The sequence below is a fragment of the Netta rufina genome, assembly GCF_964035555.1.
Source record: "Netta rufina genome assembly, chromosome: 19".
In the NCBI taxonomy this organism is placed as follows: domain Eukaryota; kingdom Metazoa; phylum Chordata; class Aves; order Anseriformes; family Anatidae; genus Netta; species Netta rufina.
Genome location: NC_140143.1, coordinates 11,329,692 through 11,351,700, shown reverse-complemented (window position 1 = coordinate 11,351,700; position 22,009 = coordinate 11,329,692). Strand labels below are relative to the sequence as shown.

Here is a 22,009-nt window from a genome sequence, read left to right as displayed (position 1 = left end):
AGGTATTTGCAAGGTTTTAAGCATTTATTTTGAAGTCAAGGGAAGATGTAAAACCAAATATCTTTTGAACTAAGCTGTTAGCCTCTCCGTGCTCTGCATTCCCATCTCCCAGGCAGAGATTGGCAATGCCACGGAGGATGGGACGACATCAGCTGCTCTGGCACAGCTGGGATAAGTGAATACCTGTATTATCTGACACCGTACAGCCTAACGTAGGTCCTAAATAAGTGAGGAGCCCAGCTCCTCACACCAAAGGAGATGTCTTATTTAATTTTTTTGACTGTGTCTTATTTTAGCTATCCTGCCCCAATTCCAGCTGCACCCACCTCTCCCCACTCTCTGCTGGACAACTTTCTTTCCCGTTTAGCAATGGTTTTCTGGATGCCAGGACACTGAATAAGTCAAAACGCTCTGAGACAGAAAAATCTGACATTTTCTGTCTGTTCAGGAAGTGCATTAAGCTATTTGGGATTTTCCTAGGTGGGAAAGGTGTGGGAAGGATTGTGATTACCATAACAGAGATGTGCTTGGAGGAAAAACAGATTGAGTGGCTTTCAGCCACTTTATCTTCCAGAGATCCTAGAGGTTTCAGAGTTTGTCCTGTTTCTCTCTTTAGGAATACAGTGAAAAGAAAAACCCTGTTCCTGGAACTCTCTGGGTGTTTTCCAAGTTGTTTCCCTAATTCTTTACCCCCCTGCACCGTAACTAGCTTTACAACAGAGCACGGGCTGTAAAATGCTACTGCAGGGACTGGGGGATCATTTTACACCTGCTTTGTATTCCCCTGAACAGCTGTAAATGACAACACAAACTGTGAAGCAGCAGGGAATTTGAACGCCTTCGACATACATTTCTACGCTGATCTTTGGTAAATTAATTCAAATAGTTGCTGGGGATTTTGGGGAGAAGCTGGAGAATTTGCTGCATGAATAAAGGAAGCAATTCAAAGCAGAGGCCAGGAGACTTGGGGGAGAGGAGGGAAGGGAAGGAAGGAGGATGGACAGGGACAAGACATGGATAACCTGGAGGAGACCTGAACCTTGGCTTACCCTGGCCTTACAAAAGGCCCAGTGTGTGTGCTGACCCACGTGCAGGCTGGGGAGGGCATGGCCAGCTGCTATGATCTCCTCTCCCATGCGATAAGGAGGACGGATGCACTCCCCGTGCTGCTGTGCCTATGTTTGGCTAGAAATGTTAGCTACAATTTCCATAAAGATTAAAGGCCTCCCCTGCATTTGTTCACATTCAGAACAAGCTCAGAGTATGCCTCTGGGTGGAAGGCACTGCTGAAAACAGCACTTTGAATATGTACATCTCTGGAACATCCTGACTCAAATGGCTTATTAAAAGCCTTCCCCAGATATATCAGGCTAATCAGAGCGTTAGCCTGTGTTGTTTGCTGCACTGAAAGTGGTAATCCTGTCAATAGGCTGTTCTTCACACCTGCAGGCACCCCCATCCCTACAGCAGGTGAATAGAAGATTTTGTGCACTGGCAAATTATCTCAGCCTACCCCAGAGGTCGTCTCTTCACCTGCATGTCTGGGGCTGGTTTCAGACCAAACTCAGCATATTCTGTTGGTGAGGCAATGTGGTATGCTGAGAATTTACAGAATAAAAGAATCTAAAAGTAGGCCAAATTCTTTTCTCCAAGCACAAAAAAGAAGGAGTTTTGCCATTGTTTTTGCAGCCTCCTGATCCTGGATGTAGTGAGAAGCAGCATAAGTCCAGGCACAGATTTTACCTACCTGCCTCATGGTTGGGTAGGTGCTCTGCTTTGGAGACCTTCATTACTGAAAGCATTGCACAGTGGCATCAAGGACAACCTTGTCCTGAACACATCTGGAGATATCCTCCTCCCACAGAGCTTCCCACAAAGCGGTCTAACGGTCCCCAGTATCCCCTTTCCTAAGGCTTGCAATACTGTCGAAGTGAATTGTATGAAGAAGAGACAGAATGGAAGAGCCAGAAGGAGACCGGGAGAAGAAAAGGTCCAGTTCACACCATACACTGCCCCAGAGCATCATAGGTTTGTGCCAGCTGGGAGTCTGGGCCATAAGCCTGCCTCCCTGAGCCACAGAGCCACAGGGCTTTACTTAAACCAAGCCCATGTCCCATCGCCACAACAGTACCACACTGATTTACACCAGCCAAAGACCAGGGTCAAAGTTTTACTTGGAGTCTTTTGTGGTTTGGTCCTGTTTTGGAGGGGAGGAATGAGGTCGCTCTCTGAGTGACGGTTAGTCCTGAGCTGGCTGCCCCTCCACCACCATGGCAGTCAGAAAACTCCTGTCAGACAACTTTTGCAGGGGCTGAATACTGCAGGTCCTTTGCTCAGCCACATTTTGGGTTGAAAGCAAACCATCTCCTTGCATCTGACTTTCAGAAGACCTTCAAAACCTTAACGGCATTGGAGGTAGCGGTCTGAGCTGAGAATCTAGTCGTGATTTTTCTACAAATGCTAAGGGCAGCATCACTGTCACAGGAACGGCCCACGTCTTTCCTGGCACACCAGCTGACTGTGGACAATGCAGAAGGATTGCCTCTGGTATGACCTCTGCCCCTTGTGCCAAACACAGAGACAGGAGCCGAAAGCTCCTGTCTCTGCATTGCTGCTAATGTATGACGTTTTCCAAGCCCACAGAAACTTTCTCCCACCCCTCCTCATTCCCGTCCATGCTTGCTGGCCATCCACTGGCAAATGGATGGCACTAACCTTCACAGCAGGTGTCAGGAGAGGTGACGGCCAGGGAGAGAGTTAACATAGTTCTCCTTCTGACAGGCCTAAAGTTGCTACTATGATGGAGACATTAAAAATGCCAATAGATAGCTAGGTGAGATGGATTTCCTGTAATCTCAGACTCATCATATTATACCTGTTACTCACAATAGCAAACAGTGAACTAACAAGAGGTCTGTGTGGGCTGAGGGAATGTTCCTGTCTACAGAGAGCGCTGTAGCTCATACCAATTAGGTGGTGCACAGCTGGAGAGGTGTGCTCTGACCCAAGCAATCTGTATGCACACACTTTGGCTTTTCTTATCTGCAAAGAACCTACCTGTATCAAAACAGCAGCACTGTGTGAAAGCCATGAACAGAAATGTCAGTGGGACATCTCAGTGTTCAGGGTGTGAACTGTCCCCTGCCATCCCTGAAGGATTTAAGATTGATTCTCAGGGGAAAGCAGAAGGTGCAAGAATTCCTGGGGTGATGCCCTTCATGCACATGGAGCCACCAAGCAGAAATGTATTCTCTTTCTGATGAACAGCCAGCCCCCACACCAGCTGGGGAAAGCAGCAGCTCTAAGGTGACAGGGTGAAGCTTTCTTGAAAATCAGTGTCCTTACCTGAAGGATAGTAATTGTCCCCATGTCTAGGACAAAGAGACCTACTTTTTTTCTTTCCCCTTCAAAAAGTTTTAGGTAGACCTGAGTTCCTCTGTCTCAAAGCTTAACAGTGAAGTGCAGACCAAACCCAACACCAGGCCCTCCCATCTGCCGTGGAGCTCTGACAGCTTTAAAGCCCCTGCTGCGCAGTGCCCAGGTGAATGTGCTGAGGACTCCTCTCTGTGTCTGCTCTGGTCTTCAGCTCTCCTTTGGCCACTTGCAGCAGCTGGAGACAGTGACCACAGTCCAGTGGGCTACCAGAGGAAGCTCCCACCCTGTGATCTGCTGCTGTGACTCCCTGAGGGCTGTCTGAGTGCTTGCTGGAGGAGCAGCAGTTGCAGGTGGGAAACGGGCACCTCTCCATACATCAGGAAACACCAAGCAGCGCCCAGCGAGCTATGTACCGCAGGCAAGCCCTCAGCAGCACCTGCTCACACTGCTGTGTTTGGACTCTGCTGCCTCAGCCACGGACCACCTCAATTTGTCACTGTCACCCACAATCATTTTGTTCACTGACACCGAACCAGCCTGATGGAAAAATGAAGCCATGGTTTATTTAGCAAGACTTAAGGGTGCCCTTCTAGTTTTAAGTTTAGAAACAAAAGTTCCAAGTAAAACAAATAAAAAACTCAATCTCGGTCTGTGTGCAACTACTGTAGTCCTTTCTGGTTGCTTAACCTCTCATACTCTGGGGACCTGAGACAAACCACAGCCAGTAGAGCTGATGCTTCAGACCCCACTGCAAAATGCTGCAGCTGTGGTCTTCTCAAGACAATTTACAGCACCAGTGAGCAGTGCTTAGCCTGGTTCCCACTACTACATGCTACTGCCTCCTTTTCCCCCTCAGCTTTCCCTCAATCCCCTCTTTTATTTTTTTTCGTGTTTTCAAAAAGGAAAGACAGATAGTGAGCCCTCTTACACTTCTATACTGGGGCTTACCAGCTTTATTCCAATTGAGTGTGATATAACCCAGTTTTGTTCTCCAACTTTTACTTCCTTCCCAACCTTAAAGATTTTAGCATTCACTCATCCTGATTCCTGCAATAATCTGAGCAACCAAGTACAGTGAGAATGGAGCACTGCCCTATTTTGCAAATGAAACAATATAAAAAAGCATTAACTGTATAGCTGTTTTATGAGCTCATAATCTTTTGTAAGTGATTAGCTTTCTGTCTCATATGATATATGAGGACATGTTAATAATGGACACAACTGAGCCAGGAACAAGTTCTTTTGGGCAAACTACAAGAGCAAGTTTTCCTTTCCCAGCTTTGGCCAGGGCTCAGTGCGACGTTTGGTCCAACTGGCTGCCCCAGGCAGCCGTGACTGACTGCCCCGACAGCTGCCACTGGCTGTGCTGGAAGTGAAGTCCCTCTCCTCTCGAGATGGATTCGTGAATATTTGTACTAGCACCCCACTCATGGCACCCATGCTCTGGTCCTTGCATCCATTACTTTAGTAGAAAGTCCTGAGAGCATCCATTGGAGTCATTGGCTTCTGAAAGGCACCCGAGAAGGATACTTCAATTAGGTATTCCTTTCACAAACCTTCCCATTTGCCTTTTTGTCAGCTTTGGCAGTGCATAAATGTGACATTTAATTCAGGCTCCCAGTATTCAGCTGGTCTCTGATGCTGCAAGCAAGGAATTTCATCACTGTTCAGGGTTTGCCTGCCCTAACTGTTGCCCATTACTCCACTGGTGCCAATGGGAAAAGACAGGAGGGCTTTTGAAAGGGGTTCACCTCATTGTAGGGCTTATGTCAGAGTTGCTCTCTGATGGAGCCTGTAGCTGTTCCCTGGCCATGTACCCTTATTTCTCATGTTTCTATCCAGGGGCAGCATCACAGAGCCTCTCATGAGCCAGCAGATTTGCAAAATCACCTTCCTCTTCCAGACGACTCACCACACCATTCTCCAGCCCAGCATTTTATTTCAGAGGTATAATTCTTTAGCATAATAAATAAATGAATAAATAAATAAATAAATAAATAAATAAAATTATAGGGTTCACTGGCCGCTGTGCAAAAAATCAGAGAGAAAAGACTTCTGACTTCTCAGGGAAATTATTTTGTTCCCAGCAGTAAAGGAGCCTCCATGAGAACACAGTCACCTGGTTCCGTCTCCATAGGGTGGTGGCACATTGCAGCAAAACTTTTTTAATAGTCATCACAACAAGGTAGTGGTAACAGCCACTACCCTCAGTCATGGGCACTCTCCACAAAGAGGGGAGCACATCGAGTCCTGCAGGTTGTGGAGCAGCCAGAGCTCCTGCTGGCTTCCTTCAGAAGCTTCCCCAGAAGGGACTATTAGCAAAACCTCCTCTGATCGCTGGGTGGCACAGGCCAGGAAATGCCACCCAGAAACTTCTGTGTGAGGCCGAACAGCTTGTGACTGAATGAGGGCATATCTTTAAGGCACACATCCAGTTGCAACTGAAAGATGAGAAGTGATGGGAATCCTGCTACATCCTACTTAACAAAGATGGTCAGCAACCATCAAGGTATTGTTTTGACAATTATTGATATATGAAGCATTAAACCAATCAGAGTAATATCTTTACCTAAGAGGCTTGCATCCTTATTCCTCTGGGGAAATCAAGGCAAAGAACAGTCAAGTGATTTGAGCAAGTTCCCCAAAAGCAGAAAACAGAAAAACATTTGTGTGTCCCAATTCCATGGCCAAGGCAAGCTGGTGTCCTTTAGCTCCTGGGATACCATCTAGGTCACCTTCCACACTTTGCTCTTGGCACAAGCCTACGGTTCACCTGAGTGAAAAAGGTGGCCTCCATTAGGTAGATTTCTTCCTTCCCAGCTGCTGTGTGCAGAGAGCCCAATTATGCTTTATAGCATGTGTGTTTGGTTGGAAATACACAATGTTCTGAGCTTAATGCAAGCATTTTAGTACGAGCTGAATTTATACCTCACTGATTCTGAATTTTTAAAATGCCTAGAGAAAACAGCTACTCTGTTCAGCAAAAACCTTAAAGAATCATCACCATTGATCCCTGCACTGCTCTGCTCTATCTGATTGCCTCTTAAATGCATTTATTATCCTAATTTGAGTTTTCAAAATCTGCTATGGTAAAGTGTGATGTTCTGCTGACTTCTAACATGCCACTGGCACAACCACCTCAGAAAAGAGAGCAGGAAAGCAGCACTTACCTGGGTTACTTTTGGAGGTGCGCACAGGGGTGTAATGGTTTTTGGAAGATGTCCTGACTGGGGTGTTTTCTTTGGGGGAGGTATCTATGGCCGAGATAGTCTCTCTTTCACAGTGTGCTATTGGGATTGGCCCCTGCTGCCTTAAGATGTCAGCCAGAGCCCTGGGGAGAGAGGAAAAAAAAGAAAAAAAAAACATTTTCACAAAGCAGCCAGAATGGCATTCAGCATTTTCACTTCCACAGTCACTGTATAAAACCATCAGTACATGGGTTTCTACCATAAGAAAAAAAAAAAAAAAAAAAAAGGCAACAAAAAATATAGCTTAAAAGCTCAGTGTTTGTTGGTTTTTTGTTTGTTTTGTTTTGTTTCTTGGTTTTTTTTTTTGTTTGTTTTGTTTTTTCTGTTCATGTGTCTACTGCATGTATTTGCAGGTTTGCCTAGTTATTGTTTCCTAATTTACTTCACCCCAGGGTAATGTCATCTCTCCATCACTGTCTTTGCTGTCAGCAAGAGTGCAGATGGACTGCTCTCCACAGCACACAGCCCTTCACAAAGAGTCACCATGGAACTCACCAGAGACCTAAGACTCTGACACTGTGAGCTTATAAAGGTTTCTCCAAAACCGCCGTGCCCACACCAAATTTCAAGACTTTTTCTGCTAGAAGGTCAATACACAGCAGTGATAGGAGTGGGTTTCTTAAAAGAGAACTAGCAGTCCATAAGAAAAGGACTAAAAATATAAGGGTTAATGTCAATACAGCCATTAGCCTATCTTTAGCTTTTGGTCCATTAGAGGCTTCTTTAACGGTTCTGAGGTCTCACTGCTATTCTCCATGAAAAGAAATGTCACAGAATTCAGCTGCATCCAATGTTTTCCCCTTGGATGAGTGGAGACTCAAAGGTTTTTTCCTGTGTGAATATCACGAACACAGTGGAACAATTACAGCGTGAAATGCACTGATTTTCTTGGTGCAGCCACAAGGTATCTCTCAAGCCATAGGAAAAGGGGTGGCTTGTGTGGATTATAAGGGACAGCAGCATTTTAAAGATGATGGAGTTTGAAAGGTTCCTTTCTCTTGGTAGAAGGAATCTGCCTAATGTCACCTCGGGTACCAAGAAAGATGTAAGGAGGAGAAATTCCTTCATTGCATATTGATGAGAATGATGATGGTGTTGCTCATACCTCCTCGCATTTCTTAAATGCCATATTTTTGGTCTTTTATATGAGAAATAGTTTGGGACCTGAGTCCATTCCATTTTCCAAATCATTTCCTTTACAGACTGCCATCCTTGTACATAATGAATTGCAACACTAATGTGATCTACAGAAGAACCTCTTGAAAGACCTCAGAGGCTCCAGAGCAGGAATACATTAGTTCACACCCACCCTGTACAGCATAAGAATATTTTTTAATGTTATTTGATTATTTACTGTTTGTACAGAGGGCATAGAGGCTATACCCACTTACATGATGTGTATACATGCACACACACAATACATATGGAGTAAAAATGTTGTCATGTGCAGGCACATCAGAGCACAAATCCCTGCCCCACATGGTACTGCACGGTTCCCTCCTGAGGAGAGGATCCATTCAGCCACCAGTAGATAGACCCAATGGCTTTTCTAGGTAAATACCTCCCCACTGTAGTACTGATCTTGCTGACTGGGGAGGATGTGGGAAGTTAATAAGGTCTATTTGGCACCAGGATCCAATACACCCCTTTGGAGACAACACATTTTCTAAAGACAGTAGGTTGGCAGAACTGAGCCCTTAGTATGTATCTCCAAGATAAATTAAGCATCAGATGACCATTTAATGGTATGTGCAGTTCAGAAATGCTAAGAGTCATTTTTCAATCACACGGATTATGTTAGGACCATTATTTACTAGCCCATAGAGGCTTGGGCTCATTTTGAGCACTTGCAGAAGACACTCTTAGTGTCGAGAGTACAATCACTTAGAGCACAGAGGACGATGACAGCGTGGATAGCACTAAAACACTATATACCACTTAGCTTAATATAATAACAGCCAGCTGGGCAAGAAAGAACAGGTCATTCAGAAGGGGCTGTGTAAGGTGAGGAACGCAGAAGCAGTACAGGAAACTCAAAGACGTGGAAATGGAGTTCGAAGTATGGTGGGATGGAGATGGCAGAGCACAGGCCAGTGCTCCCGGGAGCTGAGTTTGCTTAACCTGACAAGAACAGGCTAAGAGAGGATCTGCAGACCTCTAATGGAGAGCTGTGGAGAAAACGGAACCAAACTCTTTTGGAGGTGCACAGCAAAATGACAAGAGGAAAGTAGCACAGGTTGCAGTAAGGGAACCTCTATTTACTTATAAATTAAAACAAAGCCACGGTGGGGTTGTAAAACACTGAAATGGGGAACCAGAGAGGCTGAGGGATTTTCATGCTTGGCGATTTTCAAATTCATCTGGATAAGACCCTGAACTATCTCATCTAGCATTGCAGTTGGCCTTGCTTTAAGTAGATGGCAGGACGAGGGACCTCCAGAGATCCCTTCCAACCTAAATTCTGCTATAATGCTGAATTCACACCTCACACTGCAGGTCACCTTTTTCCTTCTGACTCTGTTGTCTCTTCTCCTACCATTATTGATCTCTGACTGGGGTTTGATACAGTCCTAAGAACTAGCTTTCTTGCCTCAAGTGCAGACAGTTTGCCTCCATTCACTAAAAATAATTGAGTCAATTAAAGGGACTATGTTTTGGTAGGACTGGAGCCAGCCATCCTCTCAGACTCTATCTACCTGAGAGGCAAACCCTGAACCTGCTGCCCTCCACGAGGGCAAACCACATGTCTGGGTAATATTCCAGTTTGCGATCAATTCCCCATAAAGCTCTGCTTGGTAACAGACAGGACCTGAACCCACTGGTCCTCAGCACCAGCACAAGCACAGCTCAGATGCTAAAAATGAGTTTTCCCCTTCTTTGTTTTTCCTCCTGAAGGCGCAACAAGAGCTACTCTCTGGGTTAGGTGTTGGTCAGAACATGACAAGAAAATGCTTTCTAGCCAGGTGCCAGCCACATGGCAGGGAGGAGACTGTTACCCTCAGGAGCACTGAGGTTATCACAGTCAATACTCAGGAAAGTGATGTCTGCTATGTCAGGCTACACGTAAGATAAATTGAACACAACCATCAAAAGCAAGGCATAGCTCGTGAGTGTATGGCACTAAAATAATGTGAGTTCAACCGTGCCAAAGGTATATATCTCTAAGCACACCAGTCAGGACACAGTTGTGTGTCCTGATTGCTAACTCTTAGTCCTCTTCTTTAATGTTTATGAAGGAAAATACACTGTTCAACACCAGCAGAACAAAACATTAAAGGTGAAGGTGAGAGTCAAACTTGGATCAAACTGGTTAGTTCCTTGCCAATTCAATCACATCTCTGTGTGTGATCCAGTTGATTTCCATAAAGCACAGAGGGCTGAATCCCACACTGGTGGAAGGTCAGTCATGCTTACTGAGGAAGGATTTGGTCAGCATGAGCTTTTCAGGTACACCTATCTAATCATCCACTGAAAAAGCTTCAGGGTAAAGCTTCAAGCAGGGTAATAAAGTCTCTGGAAATATTTGGGTCTTGCATGTGCAGCCATTTGGGTGCAATTAGTCTCACTGATGTCAACAGCATCCTACTCACCTGCCCCAGGCTATAAGGCACTCCAGAAATCATTCTATGACACCGGTTTTATCTCAGGGAGACAAACCTCACTTGCTAGAATGTGTTACCTGTGGCAGCAGGTGGAGTGGCCTGAGCTGCGTAACTGTGCAATCATATCCTGAGATAGCAATTTACAACAGCATTTTCATTAACCTCTATTAAGTGAGAACACTAAAGCTTCTTTCCGTGTAAACCCAGAACAGAGGTACTGACATCAGGGATGTTATCCCAGACCAGTGCTGGACTAGCAATGCAGAAGCAGACCCAGTGATGTCTTGTAAGACATCCCAGGTAAGGAGCTTGTGTAACTTCAGACTAGTTCTTAGGGGAGAAACACAGTGGGACAAACACAAGGACCCTAGTGCAGACAAACAGTTGTGGCCATTTTCAAAAGGGGAAAAAACGGCTTGTTGGAAATTCAAAGAGACAAAGGGGATGGTGTAAGCAGGAGGGCAGCAAGGTTGGGTGTTAGCTAGGACCTTGATGCTGAAGGATGCAATCAGCAGACAAAAAGAGAAAAGAGCGAGGGCAAGCTGGGAGAGGGGCAATGGCAGGGGGTGATGAAACAGAAAGAAAACAGAACAAGGAGAAAGTGAGGAGAAAGGGTGGTAAAATGTAGGAAACAGACAGGAAGTAACCACGTTGAAGAACAGGTAGGGTCTAGCAGATATGTGGAGGATACTGATGTGGGCTGGGACAGAGGATCCTCTTTGCGCAACAGGGAAGTAAATTGCCAATAAAGCTTCTGCAGGCTGAAGGGAGATGATCCTTCTCTACTCAGCTCTGGTGAGACACACCTGGAGGTCTGCATCCAGTGCTGGGCTTGCCATGGACATCCTCAAGCAGGTCCAGTGAAGGCTCACAAAACCAGGGAAGGGCTTAAAGCACCTCCTACATGGGCAAGAGGCTGCGCGAGCTGGGCCTGTTCAGTCTGGAGAAGGTTCGGGGCCCTCATCAATGTGTGCCAACAACCCAGACTGAGGGTGTAAAGGAGGAGCCAGGCTCTTCTCAGCTGTGCCCCGTGACTGAGGTAATGCACACAAACTGAAGTACAGGAAACTCCATTCACACACAAGGAATACTGTTTTGTGCTAAGGGTGACAAAACACTGAAACACGTTTCCCAGCCTGTCCGAGTCTCTGTCCCTGGTGACATTCAAAACCCAACTGGCCCTGGCTGTAGGCAACCTCCTGCAGCTGGCCCTGCTTTAGGTCTGTACTAAATCTCCCAGAAGCATCTCCAGCCTCAGTGATTTTGTGAAGTTCATGCAGCCAACCCGGACTATCCCACAGGAGGATGCAGACCCATGACCCCACAACGAAATAGGCTCAAAACACAGCAGAGGGAATTCCCTGTAGGAGGCAGATCCCGATCCTTCTGGACCCACCCTAAAACAACAACTCCAGTGGTGTCTCCTCAGGCTGGGCAATGGCACTGAGAGCAGGCCAAGGATGAGAGCCAGGTCCTACAGAAACATCGAAATCCTCCCATCTTGCACAGGCAGCACCACCACAGCTTCCTGGCTTCAGCAACACTGGTGTGGTGATTTGCTTGTCTCCTGCACCCCTGGGGAGGAATTCCTTGCTCTCCAGTGTTCTGTGCACTGAAGGAGAAAGGATTTGCTTGAGATCACTGAGGAAGCTTGGGACAGGGCTGGGACCACAGCCCCCAGTTTCCCAGCCGAGTGCCCTGTCCACCAGCCAAGGACGCTCCACGTGAACACACACATCCCAGCTACCCTTGGCTGCTGGTCAGGTTTTTGCAGGATGGATCTGTGGAAATGCAGAACTCATGTCAGAGCCCCAGGGACAGCACCATGAAGATAAGAGAGAAGGATTGCATTTGACGGGCTACCTCCAGTGCACATACAACCCTCTCCTTTTGGAATGGAGAGAGAGGGGGGGGAAAAAGAAAAGAAAAAAAAAAGAAAGAAAAAAAAAGAAAGAAAAAAAAAGAAAAAAAACAGGTCCTAGGTAGACAGGGAGAAGCAAAAAGCTGAAACAGGAAGGAATGGTTGCTTTAAGAGGTGAGTTTGCAACACTTCGGCATTTGCCTCTGAAATGAGCTCTGAGAGACAGAATAGAACCTGCCCTGCTATCTGCCTTATTTTACCTAATCTTGGGGATACTTGTCATCATGGAAAGTGCATGTCAAACCCTTTAACTAACAGTGTCCTGAAGTGTGGCATCGCTTCCTGGATGACTATAATAAAGTAAGATATATTATTTGGTAGAGACTCTGATCTGCAGAAGGAAGAACAGCCCCTGCCTCAGCTAGACAGACATCAGCCAGCAGAAGGGGAAAAGAGGAGGGAGTATGGTGCAGACGCAACGCTCATCTACAGAGGCTGAAGACCTCACGGCTGGAGGGAAGAAAAACTTGCAGGGGCTGCAGAGGATCAGCTTGCTTAAGCACACTCTGCCTATTCACCAACCCCGCCAAGAAATTTAACCTCCTGTCTTCATTACCAGTGAGGTAACAGCAGGCTGGAGGAGTGCTGTCCTTCACCACAGTATTTTTAGAAAGTGGTGTCCTGTTTTCCAAATATCCACGGGTTCCCAGCACCAACTGATAGTGTGAGCATGGACACAGGTCTCCCTTCTACTGAAGAGATGGGGAGCTTTGCTGGCAACTCCAAAAGGCCAGGATGTCATCTGTGGGAAATCAGATTGGAGTAGAGAACTCTGCAGATGGTGGACAGGAAAAGGAATTGACTGTTTTCAGTAGTGCAGGTTGTACACTCACAAATTCAGTCAAGTGCCTTATGAAAATCCTCTCTCTTGGGGATCTGACTTCCTCACGTGTGGGCAAGGAGGGGGGTGTTAGAAAACAGAATTGCCTATTCCCAGTCCCTGTGAATTTGGGGAAGAATAGAAAAAGAATGACCAAATGGATCTGGCAGAGCACAACAAAAAGAGCAATGTCTGGCTAAGCTAAAAGCCTGCTAAAAGCATAGCTGTGATGGGGTTTGTGGCAGAACTCCAATCGACTTCAGCATGGCCAGGATTTCACTATAAAGTCCTTAAAAAAAAGAGTGAGGTTAAAGACTCCCCTGTGCCCTCTTACTAACCCAGAAAAAAAAAAGGCAGCTAGGCTGTGAGAGGTGATTTGTCCAGCTAGGAGCCAGATCACCTGCAAACGATGGGTGATCTTTGATCTTGCCACCAGAAGGATGAGGCATTTACTGATTACACAGCAGTGCCTAAGAAACCACTGCAGAGCAATAAATGGAGGGACACATGGGGATGCTGCTGCCAACAAACCCTGGAGATGCAGACCTGGAGGGCTGAAAGTGATTCTGCCCCTTCAGACACTGCTTCTGAAGGTGCAGGTGCTGGGCAGCATGCTATAGACACACAAGTCCCAGGTCAGCAAAAGAGATAACTGGTCTCTGCACTGAGAAGTGAAAATATCTGCAACTTCTGAGAAGGGTTTCTGGGGAGGAACTCTGGAAATGGTCATTTGCAGTACTCAAGGGGGCACACAGAGGATGCCTGAGTATGTCTGTGAGTGTATGTATGTGCACAGGAATGGATGAACACACATGTGGCATTAAGAAGGAAAAAGGTTTAAGCATGAGGACACCCAAGAGCAAAGCATTGTTCCTGCACTCAGTAAAGCTAAGGAAGTTTTCTTTCTTAAAAATAAATGTAAGAAGGAAAAGTCAGATGTCTTCTGAAAAACTACTATCTATGAAGCTCCTGGAATTTAGTCCATCTTTAATTAAAAAAATCACTGAAAACTACAGACATGCTAGGGGCCGGATCCTTATTCCTGTTTATGACAAAAGAATGAGGCTGGAAGTATTCCTGGTGAACTCAAAGCTAACACAGAAGTGATGTAATTACATTATGGATATGCATCCACTGTATGGAGGTAGGTATGTCGAACATACCCTTCTGCTGAAACAGAAGAGGCATAGGAGTTATATTGAAACAAGAACACAAGTTTCGCTGTGAGCTCCTGTCTTTAAATGTGAGATGAAATCAGCAACAGGAAAATAAAGCTCCTGTCTTTGGGACAGGTTCTTCATTCTGTATCTAGGATATTAAATGGCAGCAGTGCTTAAACTGAACACATTACTCAAGCAGTTTACAGCTCTAGCATTAATATACACGTTGATTAAGTCCAGCTCTTATTGTGACGTGGGCAAGGAATTTGCTACAATCACTAAACAACAGATAGCATGAAAACCTTTGAGAAGCGACACATTGGGTCCAAAGAGAAAGACTGTTATGCAAAGCTTTTGTCATTAAAAAGTAAAAATTGAAGCTTTCTGACTTGGTGCCAGCCTTCCCTGGCTTTATCCAGAGCACAAGGAAGAGCCTGGTGAAGCGGCGTGCCAGGGAAAGCAGGCTTGGGTGCTGGAAAGTGCTGGGAGCGGTGCTGTTGTACAGAAAAGGAACTCAGCACTTGTCCTAGATGGAGAAAGAAGGTAAAATAAAAAGAGCAGGTATTCCAGAATGATAAAGATCTACAGGAATTAGGCCTCATACAGTTTTACAGTGTGCTATTGCTTGTGCTCTTGTGTCTGCATGCACAAAGCCAGCAAGAGCACTTGGTGGATGTGCAGCACTTTGAAAGACAAGCCAAGTTGTTCTGCACACAGAAGCAGTTTCCTGCACAAGGCATCTATTTTGCACCAAAGCCTATGTTGTAGGTACAACTAAAGGACTTTAAATTTACTGATGCAGACTCTACTTTCTCTAAAAATCCCTATCATTGCAGCAAAGGAGACTGGGGCAAGGGCTAAAGCCCAGCAAATTATTTACTGTGAAAGAATTTCAGGCTTATCTGCCTGGGTAATGAGATACTTGAGACCTCAGCACAATACAGAGCACCCAGATCTAAGCAAATACAGATTGCCCATGTGAGTAGGGGCAAAGGCAGGCAAAGAAACCACCATGATCTGGTTTTCCTGATAGGGTTTAGATCTTCTTATGTGAAACAGAAGTTTTAAAAGGCTTGTGATCTCCAAAGACACAGAGATCAACTGGTAGTTAAGGATATGAGACTAAAAGAAAACGAGTTCAGAGCTGGGATGGATTCCCTTGGCACCTTGTGATGGAGGGTTACTAATAGAGGAAGTTAATTAGAAAGCAGAAAAATATCAAATATATGAGAGACGCTGAAAGGATTCAATGGAGGGAGCATGGTTTTTGAAAGCAGCCTCTCTTAATGGGAGAAGTTCAAAAAGAAAGGAGAAAACTCAGGGGCAGCCAGAGTCTCTGTGCTGTTACCAAAGGCTTTCCAAAGCAGATTTCATGTGGAAAGCATGGCACAGCCCAGTTACCAAACGGTGACCAGAGCTTCAGACCAAGGTTTCCCCAGTACGTATAAGTGAAGCAAAAGAAAAGAGGGGTTGTCCAGGTACACCACACATAGGTGCACATATCCTGCCCTGGCTGGGCTCACTGGGAAGGGGCAGCCCATCACTGTCAAACAGCAGAAGGCTCGGGGCTTCTCCCTGCCGGGAACTACAGCAGCTACACAAGGCAGTGCTGGCCAGAAGCAGGACTAGTCATGGGCACCTGATCTGAGACAACATGACTGAGACTCAGAAACATCAGGAACAAAGGATACAAAGCAGAGCAAGGAGCAGCTGAAAGGGATGTGAGCAAGTCGGTTGAATGAGACAGAGCAGAGTAAAAATAAGCAGAGTATAAAATCAGCAGGAAAAAAAAAAATAAAATAATGACAGAATCACAGAAATATTTTTTTCCGTGCAATCCCCATGGCCAGACATGTGCTTGCAGCACTCACCCTGCCCTGGGGAGGTACAAGGTTTGATTGCTTGGCTCAAGCAACGTATGGCAGTGGAGAGGAGAGCTGGATGAGCCAGCTGTGATCGTGATTCACAAAACTAAGTCAAGAGACAGGTAGCTGTGACAAGCTCCGCTGTTCATAAAGAGGGCTGAAACCAGCTACCCTCCAGTGACTCCTCTGGCAACCACAGGGTCCGAGAGCCATGGTGAGGGGCACCCTACAGGAAGAGAAAACCTCCTGTATTTAAGCTTTGTGCAAAACTGTGCACACCACGTTCCTGGGTCTGTGGACAAACAGATCCATTGCCTCCAGTTCCTGTTGAAATTCAGAGCTGCGGAGTGGCAAGAAACTGATCAATTTAACAACCAAGGCCTACTTGGGAAAAGGATGTTCATTTATAGAGACAGTCACTGTTGTTATTCACAGAGCGGAGGATGCGCGGGCAGGGACTGAAGAAAAGAGGAGCACAAATATCTTTCCTCTTTGCAGCAACAAAGACGCCCTGGGAGCAGGGGACTGCGAAGCACTCCGAGCAGAAGGCGCCTGTGTCCCTTCTCCCTTTCAAAAGCCAAAACATTCATCGCACACACGCCGTGCTTGGACGGAGCCAGTGAGTGGCCTTTTAGCAGAGCACAGAGCTCATTTGCTGGGAAAAATCCCAGCGCTGCTTCTCACAGCTACGCAAGAACAGCTGGGCTTCCACCGCCGCCCCGGGGCCACCACTGCTACTAGCTCTCTCTGGCTCGCAAGCAAAGGCTTCGGCTGTCCATGCGGCAAGCTATCAGTAACATTTCCAACCCTAGCTGTAAACTATAAACAGTTTTCCAATTTGTGCATTCCTAACTGAGCAATGAGTGCAATGGTTCCTGCTGCTGAGGGCTAAATAGGGGTCACAGAGCGATAGTACTAACAGTGAATTATTCATGTACTGTAGCGCGGGGATTTAGGGTCATGACCATGGGAGGAAAATATTCTGGGTCACCCCTCCTTGCTACAGAACATAACCAGCTTTGAAAACAAATAGCTGATATTCCTCATTCACTGCACAAGATTCCCTAACTCGTTCCTGCACTGAAAATAAACCAAATAGTCTGCTTACTTAAGAAATGCTTGAGAAAAAAAAAAAAAAAAAAAAAACTGACAAACTGATGAAAACAAACCCGCAATCAGAGATTAAGAGCAGACAAAGCATTGCTCGGTATAACTCTCAGAAATCAGCCCCAATTTCTCTCTGGAGCCCAGCATGCATCAGTTTCGGCTGTGTAACTCCAGAGCAAGATCCAGACAAGAGGCAGTCACATATGGCCAGGCTGATCCTATAATCATTAAGATCCTATAATCATTAAAAAATCAGCTGTGTTTAAAATGTTCCAAGTGTTTCTGTAAAATATGAATATTTTAGCTCCTGTTTTCCAAAGCACTTCCACTTACTGCTCTTAAAAATGAACCTAAGTATCAGTTCCTGGTGCTGCTCTGCCCGGGATCACAGCAGCGCCTCTGCTTTAAAGGTGCATGGTGGTGCCTGAAAGCAGGACCGGATCTTCAGCTCTGAAATGCACATGCATATCGCAGCACACAGTCAGCCTTTCATTCCACATGAGAGTGATGGTTCTCCCGTGGATTTGTAAACCCTCCTTTCTATTAAAAGACAGAAAAATGAGCCCTGCCTCCATCAAAACATTCATTCTAATGGAGTTAATAAGGATTTTCTGTAAAAGCTGGATGAGAAGGTAGCAGAGAAACAGCATCTACACACAGCTCTGCTAACCGACCATTTATGATGAAATGAAATTTAAAGCAGGAACTTGCTTATGCTGAAGTGCAGGGGGGTCTTGCTTAATCTTCCCCACGTGTAGGATACTGTTCGCAATGGGCTCTTTCCAGGACAGCGAGGATTTCTGCTTAAACTCTTGCTCTCCTCATTCCAAAGGTTTTGGTAGGATGCACACGGAGATTTAACGCACGTGTCATCCCTACCATGAATTATTCTGGATGGTACACTTAACTCCAATTGACACAGCCTCAAACAGATATAAATACCTGACTACATTCTGGTTTTCTCTTTCCCTGTTACTCAGCAGCAGCAGTTCTCAGAAGCAAACAAAGACAAACCATTCCACTCCACACATTTACATTCTGCTTAGAGCACAGATAGCATTATTCCTCAGATAGTGCAGACCCTGTCTGCTGGAAATGCACTTCATAATATTTAAACCATCGTGCAATGTTGATCAAGTTCAGGTAACACAGCTCTGAAAGGTATAATCTTTTACCAGCTACCGTATTATAGAAGTCAATCAATTCCCTAAAATGCACTGAAAGTCAAGCTTTCCAAGCACTCAATCTGCCATTCATACTTCTACACAGAGGTGAATCATTTCACCAGAACTTATCTAAATAAAGAAAAGCAAGCATCAAAGAAATGAAAACATCAGGAATAATTCAGACAAGTCTGGCAACACTGTCTCTGATTTCAAAGGAGCCAACCCCATAGCTCACTGGAGCTAGAGCAAAAGTAATACATGGACAGGCAAGTCAGATCTCCAAATTTAGTGTGAAGATAATGCACAGGCAAAGTTGCCTTGAAGCCAAATGTGCTGGACAGTTGGGGAACTAGCCCTTAGTTAACAAAATACTTTAAAGAGCCCATTTTCTGACTGCTGTTTTCAGGACCTGCACAGACATAAGTGACCAAAGAGTTATTACAATATTTCTAACGTTGCAATGTTATTTTCTTGCAGTGATGGGGTTTGTGGTGGAATACATGGGCCAAACCCTCAGCAAGTATAAAGCAGCACTACTTTTTGGCTTTGCTGAGGAAACGGCAATTTACACCAGCCGGCACCCCCGTGTGTGTAGGCTTATAAAGCAAGGAGTCTAAATAAAACACATCTTCCCAAATAAATGAAAACTGCGTCATTCACCTCTTTTTTCAGTATAAAAAGCTAAAATTCTTCCCCTAAGACTATGTTGACTGCATTTGAAGTTCAGTCTCAAAAATATGATCCAAGGTTTTACTTGTTTTGATTAAAAGTTCTTAATTAAAATAATTTCTATGGAACATCATCTGCAAGATGCACGGACTTTTCTCACTGATGTGCTCACAGCTGTTCTTATAAAGAACCTCCTTGACAATTTATGTTCAAACATGGGAACCTCCTGGATTCGCAGCACACTAGAAGTACGCACCATTTGAAGGGACTTGAATGTGAGCTGAGAACGTACATGTGCTTGTCCAAAAGAAGTATCATGGAAGCCTGAGCTTTTGCTTTTAAACAAGCTTTTCTCTGACACATCAAAAGAGTTTTCTCTTATTAAAAATGTTAAAACAGCAACGAGAAAAGGATATCAAACTAATTCCCTAGCAGTCAGACAGAAAGGACTATGAGCTTGAGTTATCTGATTTAAAGGGGAAAAAGAGAGAGAGAAAAAAAAAACAATGGAAGAAAAAGCACACTCCCTGCTACCACTGCTTTCCCTAATAGCCCTGGGGCTGCCTGGCAAAAGACACTTGGTGGAAGGACGCAGAGCAACTGCCTGCACGTTTCCTCAACTTCTCCCCGGCTGCCCCAAGGGTGCTACTCCTCAGGCCGACAGGGTGTGACCTGTGGGGTTGGGGACCCCAGGAGCGCCCCCTGGGGCCAGCAGTGGTGGTGCTGAAGGGGGTGGCGGAGGGCAAGGGAAAGTGCCCCCCTGCTGAGGGGCGCTGAGGGGGCACCGGGACGGGTCCCTGGGATTGAAGCTGAAGGGGGTCGGGAGGAATGGGTCAAGGGGAGAGGTGGTGCCTGCACAGACAGCACCAAGGGAGGGGGCCCTGGATGGATGGTGAAAGGGAAATTCCGTTGTTGGGTGGTGCCAAGAGGGAACTCTCAGACAGCCCACGCAACCGGGAAAACTTGGGGTGAGTGGCTCAAGGGGAGGCCCTCGAAAGCGACAGTGCCATGGAAAATCACCCGGCCACGAGGGGCAAAAGGGGAGCCCTTAGACACCCCATGGAAAGCAGAAATGCTTGGAAGGGTGGCGCAAGGGGTAAACTCATGGCCAGGCAGTGGCCATGAGTCAAAGCCTTGGACATAGTTTGGAGGGGTGCCCCTTGGACAGGTAGTGCTGCTGGGGAACCCTCGGACAGCCAGTGCAAAAGGGGAACACCTGGCTCAAAGGGGAAATGCTTGGACTGGTGGGGCAAAGGAGAAACTCTTTGACAGGCTGTGCAGATGGGAAGACCTCGGTCTGCTGGCTGAGAGGAGGAACAGTGGAACGGGTAGTGCAATGGGGGAACCCTTAGCCAGACAGAGCAAAGGGAAAACTCTTGGGCAGGCAGCACAGCGGGGGAACCTTCGGGCAAAGGGGTGTCCCGAGGCGGCGGTGGGGGGAGGACGGCATCGCACCTGTGTATGTTCATCTCCCGGGGCGGGCGCCGCGCCTTGTCGTAGGCCACCTTGGCGAAGACGCCGGCGATGAGCACGAAGGCGATGGCCCCGCACGAGATGTAGACGGTGGCGTTGGTGCTGTCCTTGTCCGGGTCGTACTTGTCGGCGTCCCCGTCGGCGCCGTTGCTGCCGTCGGCGGGCAGCGCGCCGCTGGCGGTGGTGGGGTGGGCCCACTCAGGGCTCTTGTAGTTGCGGCACAGGCTCTGGTTGAGCTTCTCGGCGCGCTTGTTGCAGCAGAAGCGGTAGAAGCAGGTGCCGCAGCAGTAGCGGAAGCCCGTCTGGCTGTTGTTGCACTCGAACTCCTTGTCCCACTGCCCGCTCACGTCGTAGTACCCCCAGCACGTCTCGTGCGCCGGGGCCGAGCCCCCGCCGCCGCCCCCGCCGCCGGGGGGCGTCCTGCCCTTACCGCGCCCGGGCAGCGCCGTGGGGGCGGCCGCCGCCGGGCCCGCCAGCGTCTGGTTGAGCAGCTCCTTGCCCGGCCTGGGGGTCCGCCGCGGCGCCGCCGCCCCCTGGGTCCGGTTGCCCTTGGCGCGGGGGGGCCCGGCCGCCTGCGCGGCCGGCGGCGGGGCCGGGAGCTGCAGGGCGAGCAGCAGCAGGAGCAGCAGCGGCAGCAGGTGCCGCGGCCCCATGGCGGGGCGAGGAGGGGGCCGGGGGGCGGCGGCGGCGGCGGCGGCGGCGGGGGGCGGCCGGGGGGCGGCGGCGGGCGGGGGGGGGGCGCGGGACTCAGCGGCCGCGGCGCTGCCCCATGGGGCGCGGGGGCGCCGCTGCCGCTGCCGCGGGGGGCTCCTCAGCGGCGGCCGCCCGGCGCCGGGCGCTTCATGCCGGCGGAGCCCGGCGGAGCCCGGCGGGGCGCGGCTGGAGGCGGCGGGGTCCCGCGCGGGCCGGCGCTGCTCCGGCGAGGGGCTGCGAGAGACGGGGAGAGGGTCAGAGCGCGCCGCGCCCCGGGCAGCCCGGCCCGCCCCCGCCCGCCCCCCGCCCACGGCCTTACCATGCCGGAGCGGGACCGCAGCGCGGCCGCGAGCAGCAGGCGGGCTGCCCGCGCTCCGTGCCGAGCCGAGCCGTGCCGAGCCGCTCCGGATTAAGCCCGCCCACCGGCGCCGAGCCCGCTCCTTACATCACTCCGGGCCGGCGTCACCGCACGCCGACGGGCCGGGTCCGAGCCCCCCCCGAGCCCCCCGACCCGCCCGGGGCACCGTGCAGCCCCACACACACACCTCCGCCGCCGGCCCCGGGTGCGGGATGGGTTGCCGTGCCCCCGCGGGGCCGTGCGCGGTGCCCGTGGGCTCGGAGGGCTGGGGGGGGGGTGGGGGGGACACGGCCCCGCCGGGCTGTGCGGTCCCCGTGGGTGTGCACGGGACGGCGGTGCCCGGAGGGGCGTGCAGGGGGTGTAGGTGTGCAGTCCGTGTGCCCCTCCAAGTGTGTGGGCTGGGCGTTCAGGTGTGAGGTTACAGTCCCCAGAAGTGCAGGCAGGGAACGCGGTGGTCCCTGCAAAAGTTTGAGGGCTACATAGACCCTGTAGGTGTGTATGGGTTTTAGGGACCCTGGGGACAGACGCATGGTTACATTCTCTGTTGGAGTG

General features: G+C 48.3%; 1 protein-coding gene across 1 annotated transcript in view; it reads right to left on the bottom strand.

The window, feature by feature from the left end:
* The window catches only part of SHISA6 (shisa family member 6), a gene marked incomplete at both ends in the record, with an annotated part of 256,272 nt that extends 235,213 nt beyond the window's left edge, over window positions 1–21,059 (bottom strand). Inside the window, 2 exons of the mRNA XM_084298419.1 lie at window positions 6,546–6,706; window positions 20,389–21,059. Coding sequence (XP_084154545.1) covers window positions 6,546–6,706; window positions 20,389–21,059 — 832 coding nt within the window. The remainder of the gene's footprint in view (window positions 1–6,545; window positions 6,707–20,388) is intronic.
* Between the last annotated feature and the right edge of the window lie 950 nt (window positions 21,060–22,009).